Raw genomic sequence first — 12,017 nt, 5'->3', positions numbered from 1 at the left:
CTCAACACTTCTTCAACACTTGATTCCGGTGAAATCCTCGACAATCGAATCCGGGCACGCGCACCAGCTGAGGCGAGACCGATGAAACCTTTATCGCCCTGGGGGGTTCGTATAGCGCAGCCCAATACTGTTCCCCAGGGGTAGACCCAGAGAATCGACTTGAGAGTCAACAGCAAGAAGATAGACCCAGAGATTCGCAGCCGCAAAGCTTTAAACACTGAGAATCACACTCCTTGGTTGGCGTGGGTACCTTGTGTAATCCCTGTCGGCTCGTTTGTCTTCGACGGAACGGCACTCCACCGGTTGTAAATGTAGCCTCGACGAAGTGCGGAAGCGCACGTCTACTTCAGAACGCTACTTCCACACCAAAAGGCAACCCAGAAAACCAGATCCCCTGAAACCCAGAATATCACGAATTCAGGGTCCAGGATTTCTGTCAACTCTGGGACTTGGAACTCAGAAGACACCTTACCCAAATGCCCTCCTAGCTCGATAAAACCAACCAATACAGAGTATACAAACACTACAACTAGTCGTCACTTATTCTTTTGGACCCTTGGACGGTGGGTCACTCACACACTAGGCTCACTCGAGTCTGAAATTCAGGGGCCTAGCTCCCCTGAGACTCACACAAACGCGCACCACCTCCAATAAAGGAGGAAAATACAATCACTATCAGTTACCTTCCCATCATACAAGCAGTCAATACAAAATCCTGGAGGCGACTACCTAGCACCCCAGAATACCCTCTGGAATAATATGAAATGGGCTACCACGAGCACAGCAAGTGGCCCAACTAGGATATGGAATAGATGGATCACTCCAGGAAGCTCAAGGCCGTCGCTGGTCCCCACCTAACTGGACTTGAGTTGATGGAGTCCACACAGACGGCTGTCCTTCGCCATTGATGTGCCCTTAGAGTCCCGCGGTCGTAATCTCGGGTCCTCCGGATTTCCGTCGGCAGGCTTGGCCGAAGTCACTTGCGCAGTACAGGGAAAATTGAACTCTGTTTGGTTTTTATCAGCTACTTCTCGCTCTCTCTCTCTCTCTCTCTCTCTCTCTCTCTCTCTCTCTCTCTCTCTCTCTCTCTCTCTCTCTCTCTCTCTCTCTCTCTCTCTCTCTCTCTCTCTCTCTCTCTCTCTCTTCTTCGTGCAAATATCTTCTGTTCACCATGCTTGGGGTCAAATGTCTTGTCTTGAGTATACCTTGGGCTCAGCGGTCCAAACTTGCGATCGGCTTGCGAATCTATTGTCGCACGGCGTCGAAAGTGCCAATTGTGGGTCCTTAGACTTGGTTCAGTATGGTGCAGGACTCCCTCTCGACTCCTCGAAAGTATCTAGTCCGCGCATCTGCAACGGTTCTTCAAGGTCATGCATCACTTTGATTGCAGACTGGCTTCGAACTGACTCGAGTCCCTGAAAATCAGGTGACACTCAGGGTCATCTTCTGAAATCCTGGGAATTCTGAGGAATCTTGGGGAACTGTGGGGATTCTTGGGTGTTGGCTCGGGAAACACTTAAGTTCAGTATAGAGAGTCTGGATTTATGGTCCAAACCCAGAGAATCATCTTTGGAACTCTGGGTCACCTGCGCCCAGGGAGGTGAACTCTGGGTCATCGTGCGGCACTCTGGGTCTCCAAGTGGCACTCTGGGTAACAAGTCTGCTGCATTGCAGGCTCGCGTGTATCTCCACAAAGCCACACTTTTAGTGGGTTTAGCTGTCTCCTGCGCATGATCATGGTAGTAGTGGGTTGATTCTCAGGGTAATTTGATCCTCTGGGGCACTCTGAGCCACAGCAAGATGAGGTGTACTCTGGGATATATTCTCCAGAGACACTTTCCGCCAGACTTTAGGCACTCATCGTAAGGGAAAGTCCGCGGCTGGACTGAGTGTTCTCTGAAATCCTCGGCGTGCACTCCCAGGATTCACACTTCCGACCAGTTGGGCCCATCTACGGTCAGGCGCTGGATTCATCCCGAGAAATCACTTCTCTCCCACAGTCGCCATCCATGTCACACGGGTACAGCCGCGCCGTATCCAAGTCATCCACCAATCAACATCCGATGCAAACTCCAAGTCACAGAGGTGACGGCACATCGTCGCCAATTTTCTGGTGACCGCTTCGTGTCACAGGGCCTTGCGGCCAAGGGTAGGTCGACTCTTCACTTGGTGGTGGGGCACTTGGCGGGACTTCGTCCGGGTGGCCAGCGGTCTGGACACTCTGCACTTGACTTCACTGGGGTGGCTGAGCTCCGGGTACACGAATTCGATGTGCGTTCAGGGCCTAGGCGAGGCGGGACACCGTACACGATACGTTCGTGCAGGTGCTTTCGACGGCATCAATGTGTCAACCCGCTTAAGGACGGGGGCGGCCTGGACGGATCGAGTGTGTTCAGGGTTTCTTGTCTGAACGAAGTCTTCCAGGCCTGAAGGGCCCATCCTAGGCTTGAGCGCACTTCGCTCCGCGGAACACAGACGAATTCCAGCTTAGGTGTTGTCGCACGGTGTAAAGCCGGGTCCGGGTTCAGTCTCGTCCAATCAGAATGGCGGAATCAGGCGGGTCAGTAGACAGGTGAGGTAAAACCTCGCTCAGTCTCGTCACATTTATTCAGCCTCGTCTATAGCTCACCAACAACCTATACTCTCAATCGAAGTTTTAGAAACCACACATTAATCCTCCTAAAGGCTCCTCAATATTCAATAATATGTTTTCTTCTAAAAGAGCGCTCTAGAGTTACGTGTTGTCTGGCATGCCGCATCCGACATGCATCGTGTGGTGAACTATTTTTAAGGGTCACACTGCGTACCTTTTCGAATGTTGGTATAAAAGGTGGTACTATGGTGTGTTGCTAGATTAAATTAATGCAAAAGGTCACTCATACCGCTCCAACCATTGAAATCACGGCGGCAGTGTCAACGATTCAAACTCGCACAGGCAACCAAGATTTAACCGTTAACGCACATGCCCCTCCCACACCGAAGTTGACGGCAAAGCCCGCATCACCTGCTAGAATGAGGTCCCGGAGAGACCGTAAAGGCTCTGTAACGGCTTGAGGGTAAAGTGTACCTGCTGGCATCAAGGCGCTCTCCCATTGGTTAAGGGAGAGCCAATCATAGGAATACACAACTAGCCAATCAGGGGGCGCCCTGTTGGCGACCGCTCGTGCGATGATGTTTGACGGTATTCGGAGAGAGGTCACTTCTCCTTTTGCCAACGACTGAGCACTAGTCTATTAGAGGGTATTAAGAGATAAATAAAGCTAAAGTTTGACCAACCAAAACTGAGTTTTAACATTTCAAGTACTGAGTGTTCGAAGATGGTCAAGGACACCCATGTTCCCTTCGCGGGTCTAAAGATCAATGGAAACCCAAACGACTTCCAGCGATGGAAAGACGCCGTTGTCGAACATCTCATGAGCAAGACCAACAGCCGAAAGGTCCCTGAGATTCAAGCCGGAAGGGCTGCGCCCCGTCACGGGTTCCTGGATTTACTCTTGCGTCCTGCCCATATCGCAGATCCGGGACCAGATGCTACGGATGATGCTCGCAATCAACATGAGTATGAGGTGGCTCTGCTGGACGAAGTGGATTCTCACATCAGGGACATGTTCAACTGGACCCTGCCTCATACATACATGAATCAACTGAGTACAGACAACGACGGAAAAATCCGGCGTGACTGACTGCCATCCTCCACAGTTAAGGAGTGTAACACAAAATACGGCACAGATAAAAAGAAAAACATGATTGGCTAAAAGGTTGCGTAACTGTTCAAAAATAAAGCACAAATTCGAATGTTCTGCAAAAAACCTGCATTTTATTCAAATGCTAATCTCAGGATACTGAGGAATAGCTGCCTTAAAGCTCCTAACTACAGTGCTTTCGGGGATTGCATCCCAAGCAGCAATCGTAGCGCGAACGGCACGGAGCCGCTTTTCCTTAGCACTGCCACCCGTGATGCCAGACCAGTTCGAGCGCAACTTTGCCTTTAGTGGCCCACTTACACCGACATCCAGCGGCTGACAAGCAGCCGTGCTGTTTGCGGGTAGAGGGACCACAGTAGCATTAGCAACTTCGGCAACGACCCGCTGCCCCTCTTCCGACACATGACACTCAAAGGTGTCAAGAAGGAGGACAGCGGGTCCATCAACTTCATATTTAACAACTTTCTACGTAAAAACGCCACGTAACAGCGTCCATCCAAGCGTTCTCTTGAACGGTGTGGAAGTGTTCTTCCGGATACTCTTCGAACTCGCTTGTGTCGATTCGACCGCCCAGCTTGCCGCGCAGAACAAACAGAATCGGCAGCTTTTCCCCTAAAAATAGTATAACAAATACATATTAGCCTTAAAAAATAAAAATTATGAGAACAACAAAAAGGTAAACTTACCATCAGCTTGAATCGTGAGCACAGCCGTCATGCTGCCGGTGTGCTTGGACGTGTTCGCAATCCTCGCAGCGTCCCGCCGACCTCTACCCGCCCACATCCGTGCCGGAGGCATGTCAAAATTGATGGCAGTCTCATCCACGTTGTATATGCCCTCCGGCCCGTACGCGGCGTGCGTCTTCCAGAAGTCCAGCGCGAACTCGGCGCGCGTTTGCTCTAGCTCCTCGGTGCTTTTCTTTGCCGTTTGTGGCTTCTGGGAGGTAAAATCATGCCTAAACACGCAAATAAAGGTAAATGTTAGGAAACTGATGGAGTTTTAGCAAAAACAAAATTATTTACCGAATTGCGAGTCTCTCGACCATGCGCTCAAGCGCCAGGATGCCGCTCCGCTTCCTTTGCAGGTAGTCCTCGACCCACTCGGTCTCGATTGCCCACATGAAAGACATAATGCCACGTGTAGTGAGGGCCTGTACATTATAGCATAAAGTTTAACGGTTAAACGCTACAAATTATGAGATTCTAAAAAAAACCAAACTTACCTTCTCTTCGCGCCGCACGTCCTTCATGAAGGTGACGACCGCAGGAATGTCGGGAAATACTTCCCTGCGGCCCTGGCCCTTCAGGGACTTAGAGCTAAAAAGCTTTTCAGCTTGCTTCCACCAGCCATGGACAGTGCCCCGAGCAAGTTGGAGATCGCGGGCTGCCTCCTCCACCCCTACATCTTCGACGAGGCGGACCGCTTCGCGCTTCTCGCGGACGGTGTAGCTCTTCTGCTTCTTCTTGGGCGGCGGCGTGTCCTCCATGGCTCGAAAAACAGTATGAGCGGCTCAGTCGACCAGCTCCAAATTAGGCAATGGCACACGGGGATTTACCAGAGCCATTCAAAAATTAAATCGCGGTGATTGGCTTATTTTTATGAATAAAATAAATTTGATTGGACAAAATCATCGCTTGTTTTGTATGGACATGTCTATGGAATGCCGGGTTTTGCGTTGCCGGATTTTTCTGTCGTTGACTGTACGCCACTCTCCGCACAAACGATTGCGGCGTTTTGGGCGCAACTTGAGGTCGACTTTGGGAAGAGCGACGCTATGGGCATAGTGGAGTTGATCATGAAATTTGAGAGAACCATTACTGAGGACTTCAAATCCGTGGCCGAACTCTTTCAGAAGTTGCGCAACGTGAGAAACCGGCTGAACCGCCAAGGGCAAGAAACGCTGCGTGTGCCCTTGCTGCCAAGTCAGCTGATGATTGGGACGGTGCCTGCGATGCTACCGGGCCATCTTTGGGGACCTAGCGTCACATTCTCGCAGGAGGAATTCACCCTGGAGAAAATTGAGACCAAGTTGAAGTCTATCTTCGGCAACAAGAGTAAGGCCGAGATTCAGGCGATGGGCAAGATGACTTAGCACCCGATTGAGATTTTGGTCATCGACGCTGCCAGAGGAATGGCTGGCGCAAAGAAGGGACCGATGAAGAAGTCCGACAAGTGCAAAACGATGATGATGCCGACGGATGTTGAGCAAGCCAACGTCTGCTTCTACTGCAAAGGCGTGCACAACGACAAGAACGGATTTTAGCCCCACTTCAAGAAGGACTGTCCTATGAGAAAGGAGGGCATGACCAAGGGCGTCGGTCGAAAATACATCTTCACCGAGCCTCGCCCACTTAAAGTGAGGGAGACGGACCATGCACGTGTGCAAAAGGTGCAGCCGGCTCCCAAGAGGAAGGAGATCCCGGTGGATGTTGCGGTCCTTCAACGCCTCAACATCAACAAGCCGAAGGCGAATGAGGATCTGCCGAAGGCAAGGGCAGGAAAGGATCAGCCCAAGGATGAAGATGAGGATGAGCCGATGGCGGGCGACACTGCGGTCACGCCGACGGGAAGGCTTAACTCTCCGGTGGTGTCCAGCTCTGCGTAGAGCGGCAGTGAGGACGACATTGACGAGTTCGACGGTAAGACTGTCGTGCCTGCCAACAGCGTCTAGGTCACAGCCGCCGCTGAGGAATAGGAAGAAAAGGCGAAAGCATTCGAAGATACGGTAAGCCAACGGTATCCCTTATATTAGTGCCTATCACTGAGCTAACGGGCAACTTATGGATTTTGGATACAGGATGCGGATATGGATTGACTGCAAGCGAGTCGGTCTTCGCGACCAAGCAGCCTAACTCAGACTACGTTTTTACATTTGACCAGGGCTCTAAACTGAGAAATACATTTGTTGGTACTGTTAAGTTGTCTTTGATGAGTCCAACAGGAGCTAAGTCAGTACCGTTTAGTGATATAGCACTAGTACCACACGCGAAGTCAAATATCTTAAGTGTGTTTTGGCTAAAAAGGGCAGGTTATCCGATTGTGGTAAGTAACAGCGGATTATACAAGTTCATACTTTGGAAGCACAAGTTAATATTAATGGGCAATGGGAGTCTATGGAACTGTGGGAATCATTAGATACTTCTTGAGCATCATTGACGACCAAACATCCCGGCGCTGGACCTATGTGTTGCAAAACAAAGGGGAAGTCAATGACAAAGTTAAGACGTTGCTTCTCGAGCTAGAGAGAGAAGGCAAGTTTAAAACCCGACGCATAAGGTCAGATGGAGGAACCGAGTTTGCAAACCAAGCTTTTAAAAGCTTTTGCAAGAGCAAGGGGATCAAATTTCAAAAGTCAAACGCATACTACCCAGAGGAAAATGGAGCGGCAGAACGCAATAACCAAACTAAGATGAGCAAAGTGCGCTGTGAACTAAAAGATGCTGAGATGGTTGATCGTTGGTGACCAGAAGCACTGATGTACATGACCTATGTGGAAAACAGAACGCCTATGAGTCGTCTGGGTAATAAGTCCACATACGAAATAGTGCACGGTAAACCACCAGACATAAGTGACCTTCACATTTGGGGAAGTATATGCTTTGCACATGTACCTAAAGAGCGAAGAGAAGAGAATAAATTATCTGCAGGGGGGATAAAGTGCAGGTTCTTGGGAATATCGGACGAGTACAAGGTTTACCGGATTTTGGAAGCTCATTGGCTCTTTCCTGCGGCGCGCGGTTAAAACGTCATGCATTGCGGACAAGGCTCACCTAGATCTCTACAAGTCGATAACAACATATGTTGTATTATTGAGTCTTTGTAAAAAACTCAACACTAGCAAGGCTGAGCGCCAGGGTGTAAATGGATGGGTAGTTTTATTTTTTTGTGTGTGCGGGGAGGGGGGGGGGGTATTTTCTCGACCCACGCCCCATTGTTCTCAGTGCTCGGAATTTTATGGTTTAAAATAGATAGCTAAACGTGGGACGAACACGGGAGATTGATCGCACCTAGAAGACGCACCTAGAAGACGCACCTAGAAGACGTAAAGTCTAGAACTATCATTTCTACTTTAGTCATCATGGCCTGCCACCGGTGGCATATCTGATATGACTGCTTCAAGCACCAGTCTTCTCTTCAGTGCTACCTAAGATGCCCAACTGACAACGGAACAAACAAAGAGAAGAGCTTGTTGCCCTCGAGAGGGATGCGCGCAACCTCCGACACCGCCAATGCTATCAAACGCGGCAGCGAACCTTACGGCGCGCTGCACGCCAGCTCAAGACACGAACGCTAGGCTGCCGGAGGAACCTGCCGATACGCCATCTAGGCCTGAGACATCCGCGTCCACTCCAACACCGCAACCGCCCGAGGCGGAACGACAACCGGACCCACATGGCACACGTATAGATGTGTATAATAAATAGGCAATAGGCAAGTTTCAACATCATAGAGCCTGCTACTTGCTTGCAATACGCGAGCAAGGTTTCGACTTCATACAAGCCCTATTAACAAGTTGAGCTATTGCTGACAGCTTCGAATAGTTGCGAGGCGACCCTTCACCAACATATATGAACTAATCTATCGCGATAATTGACTTGCAATACAAAAATAGATTGCGGGAACTTACCACGATTTGGTGCTGAAATATGAGTTTTCACGAAGCGATTTCATCGTAACTACTACGTGTTGGGAAGCTGCGACCACTGTTGTTACACACACAAGACCTATAGCTATCGATTGGTACCAAATTCAAGCTCGGAAGCTGCCGTTCAAACAACCAAATTTTCGGATTGTGCGGAAAAGTGCCGTTTTAGGTTCCTCCGCCGAGGCGACGCGTGTTAAGTCCCGGTAATGTCCTACTATGACGTACACATATATTTATGGGAACAAATACCCATGTAATGAGAACGATGGAGACCGCCCTGCCGACTAGTGAATTCCTCGATGAGCTGTACCCCCGTGGTACATCGCCAAAGGAGGCCAGCTCTTCGTGCCCAACCGGTTGTCATTGGTCTAAAAATGGGAAAGAGTCGGACTTCATACAATCTGATTGGATAAAATAGAACTCGGGGGTACAGCTCATCGAGGATGATCCTTCAAAAGTTGCCCATCAGTTTATAATATACCCCCTCCCCCCCGCACGTGTTCGCTATAATATAGCGAACACATACGGGGGTTACAGCTTTTCGAGGAAAAATTGGGGGTACAGCTCATTGAGGAATTTGGTAGTGATGCGCCGTAGTAATAGTACAAATTTGGTCACAAAGATATGACGGACACAAATCAATGACATTGAGGTTTTTTATTTAGCCGCCACACACAAACATATCGGCCAATCATAGCGTAGCAATCCTCAACTCAGGGGCTCCACTCAAAATTAGACGTAGTCCTCCTGCAGGAGGACATGGACGATGGAGCGAGCGCTCGGTTGCGGATTTGAATTGTGGGCGATGGCAGTCCGCTGCGATGCGAATCAGAGGAGAAGGAGGACGTGTTGGACTGTGATGAGGTTGAGGTGGTCATTCGTAACCGCCGAAATGCATACCCAAGCGCTCTGAAACTCAAGATGCTAGACGATCTCAACGCGGGGGTCAGTGCGGTTGATGCTGCTAGACGCCATGGAATACAGTTCCTCACAGCCATGTACGAGTGAAAACCACCAGGCCGCCTTTAGGGGACGCGTGCAGCAATAAGAGGAGGTCTAAGTGCAGTTTCGATGGGCTAGGTAGAGCGCTCTGCGCATGCGGCAACGACGCGCTCTACAGAGCAAGCGATGCTGTTAGTGAGAGCAGCATAAAGCAAGCTTGGCTTAAGGCGGGCTTGTAGGCAGTCTAGATTAGGGATGGGGACGTAAACGCAGTTAACGTAACTTTTTATCGTGAACGGGTACTAGCAAAACTTTCCCGTTTGCGTTTTTCTTTACGTAAGTTCCCGCCAAACGTTTTCTACAGGATTTCACCCTAAGTACGATGTTAGTTCCCTCTCCAAACTGATTTCAAAGCCGAAACCTCGTATTCAAGAAGGCAGTATGATAGTTTTCAGTTGACGTTAATGTACGTCAAATGTACGCTAAAAATCTGGTCTCGATTTTGCCGACGGGAATTTACGTGAATTAACGTCCCCATCCCTAGTCTAGATAGGGCAGGGGGGCGCCAGAAGGCGCGCCTGCAGCCTTGGAACCCCGGCAGTAAGGTCACCATACGGGTGGTTGCTACATTTTACGACTGCACGAGTACAAAGTATTGTGCGTACTAAATATTTAAGTAGTGATTTGTGATTAGCTTAAAATAGAAGTGGCATTGTTTTGTTTCCGCATCGGTTCGCATACAATAGAAAAACCTCCCGCATCATATCTTTCTGTCCAAATCTGTAGTACAGTTGTGCACCTCGTTTTTGGCCTCGATATCAATTGATAACCGGGGATAATGTATTCGGATTTGCATATATAGACTCAGTGTATCATTGAATAGAGCGCTTAAGCAATTCAGAACGAAACGAAAATCTGATGACAATCTGAGAAAATCTGATAATTTTTCGTCGTCTCGATTGCGTCTCGTTGTCTGAGGACGTCAACTTTCGTAAGAGCTTGTTGTGGCGAAACGGAATCAGAGGCGGAGCCAGTGTGAAATCTATAATCTAGCCATAACGATGGACTCCAACAGCGACAGCGACGATGATGTACTCGCTTACCGCCAGGCGGCGAAGGAGATGCTGGACACATCACGCGTGAAGAGACTACATGGAGATTGGGAGGCGGCATCCAGGCTGCGCCACAGCGCGTTGCTATTGCTATCGGAGGCTAAGCCACGATACTCTTTTCCCCGTGTCCGATTCGACATCAACAACGTCACGGACGACACCTGCCTGCTGTTCTACCGCTTCACCCAACGCCATCTACGCCGTTTACAAGCTTCATTTCAGCTGCCGGACGTCACTCGCACGGGCGCGAGCTCTCGTACGTGTTGTAGCGGTCTCGAAGAACTCTGCATCACCCTACACAGTCTTTGCTACCCAACGCGATGGATGGAGATGTCAGGTATTTACGGCCGGTGGCCCAGCCCTCTAAGTAGTATTTTTTACTTTGTGATCGATTTTATTAGCGAGAGATGCAGCAGGTTGCTCAAGGGGAATTTTGATTATGTGAGCTCTAGATTGCATGAGTTTAGTCAAGCTATCTACGACCAAAGCGCTGAGTTGGACCGTATTTGGGGGTTCGTGGACGGAACCGTTAGGGGCATCTGCAGGCCAGGAGAGGCTCGGGAGCAGCAAAGTGTGTACAGTGGTCAGAAACGCAAGGATGCGCTCAAGTTTCAGGCCGTCGTTACTCCAGACGGCATGATCTTCCACCTGCACAGGCCCGCTGAAGGCCGAAGACACGACATCCTACTGCTGCGAGAGTCCGGACTGGAGGAGCGAGTCCGCCGCGACGGGAGATTTCAAGGCTACTTTGTCTACGGGGACCAAGCGTACGGCCGTACCGATGTGTTTGTATCTCCTTTTCAAGGATCAAGTTTAACGCCCGCTCAGGCTGCAATAAACGCCTCCATGTCGAAGGTCAGGACGTCCGTGGAATGGCCGTACGGCCAGGTGCTCAACTACTGGGCTGGTGTCGACTACAAGAGAAAAATGTGCTTGGGAGAAGTTCCTGTAGCAAAGATGTACAAAACTGCAGTGGTTCTGACCAATTGTATCACTATTCTTCGTGGAGGGAACAATAACAGCAGATATTTTGGCGTGGAGCCTCCGTCGCTAGAAAGCTACTTCTCCGTTTAACATCACAATATACATGCATTTCAGATTCACTTGTTACTAATAGCTGAAGCTAATAGTGTTAAAATGGACTCGGTCTGAGCAGCTTGCTGCTGGATCTGCTTGCGTAGCAGCTCTTGCTGACGTTTTTGCTGCTCGAGTTCTTCTCGACGAAGTTGCAGCTCTTCTCGGTGAAGTTCGACCTTTTCCGCTTCCAGTTTCCTACGCTCGATAGCTTCTTCAAGCTCCTGTTCAAGCAACGTGGAGAGACGACGGCGCTTAGGATGGCCTGAATCTTTGGTACCAGCGGCCAGCCTCTCGGAAACCCTGTTCATACAATTACATAAAAGCATTCATAATTAGAAGAAATACATTGCAGTCAACACAACATTACGAGACTACCTTTTTTCTGCTGCCTACATGATGAGTTGACCTGCAGTCTCCAGCTCCAGCTCCTGCGTTTTAGAGGTTTGTTTTTCTGCTGTTCAGCCACGGCTGCGTTCTTGAGCTGCTGAAGTTGCTCAAGGATGTCATCGTTCTCTGTGTGCACCTCGCTGGTGCCGC

At 49.7% G+C, this 12,017-nt stretch overlaps 6 protein-coding genes across 6 annotated transcripts; 5 read left to right on the top strand and 1 right to left on the bottom strand.

Annotated features, from left to right (window-relative positions):
- Positions 1-4,361: 4,361 nt before the first annotated feature.
- On the bottom strand, positions 4,362-5,190 carry PHYSODRAFT_528766 (hypothetical protein; the record flags this gene model as incomplete). The annotated part of the gene is made up of 3 exons (XM_009538788.1): positions 4,362-4,659; positions 4,727-4,854; positions 4,927-5,190. 3 exons carry the CDS (start codon positions 5,188-5,190, stop codon positions 4,362-4,364), a joined length of 690 nt encoding a protein of 229 aa, XP_009537083.1.
- A 288-nt stretch (positions 5,191-5,478) lies between these two features.
- Positions 5,479-5,796, top strand: PHYSODRAFT_340596 (hypothetical protein; the record flags this gene model as incomplete). The annotated part of the gene is made up of 1 exon (XM_009538787.1): positions 5,479-5,796. One exon carries the CDS (start codon positions 5,479-5,481, stop codon positions 5,794-5,796), a length of 318 nt encoding a protein of 105 aa, XP_009537082.1.
- Positions 5,797-5,835: 39 nt separating this feature from the next.
- On the top strand, positions 5,836-6,375 carry PHYSODRAFT_340595 (hypothetical protein; the record flags this gene model as incomplete). Its single annotated transcript, XM_009538786.1, has 3 exons — positions 5,836-5,919; positions 6,001-6,258; positions 6,310-6,375. 3 exons carry the CDS (start codon positions 5,836-5,838, stop codon positions 6,373-6,375), a joined length of 408 nt encoding a protein of 135 aa, XP_009537081.1.
- Positions 6,376-6,470: 95 nt separating this feature from the next.
- Positions 6,471-6,839, top strand: PHYSODRAFT_528642 (hypothetical protein; the record flags this gene model as incomplete). Its single annotated transcript, XM_009538785.1, has 1 exon — positions 6,471-6,839. A coding segment is annotated over one exon (369 nt), but the record flags the coding sequence as incomplete, so codon positions are not given.
- Positions 6,840-10,412: 3,573 nt separating this feature from the next.
- On the top strand, positions 10,413-10,826 carry PHYSODRAFT_439369 (hypothetical protein; the record flags this gene model as incomplete). Its single annotated transcript, XM_009538784.1, has 2 exons — positions 10,413-10,663; positions 10,706-10,826. Coding segments are annotated over 2 exons (372 nt in total), but the record flags the coding sequence as incomplete, so codon positions are not given.
- A 24-nt stretch (positions 10,827-10,850) lies between these two features.
- On the top strand, positions 10,851-11,390 carry PHYSODRAFT_420256 (hypothetical protein; the record flags this gene model as incomplete). The annotated part of the gene is made up of 1 exon (XM_009538783.1): positions 10,851-11,390. A coding segment is annotated over one exon (540 nt), but the record flags the coding sequence as incomplete, so codon positions are not given.
- Positions 11,391-12,017: the final 627 nt, after the last annotated feature.

Source organism: Phytophthora sojae, assembly GCF_000149755.1.
Source record: "Phytophthora sojae unplaced genomic scaffold PHYSOscaffold_12, whole genome shotgun sequence".
NCBI classification, from domain to species: domain Eukaryota; phylum Oomycota; class Peronosporomycetes; order Peronosporales; family Peronosporaceae; genus Phytophthora; species Phytophthora sojae.
The sequence above is the reverse complement of the archived record's forward strand: the minus strand, read 5'-3'. Positions and strand labels throughout refer to the sequence as shown.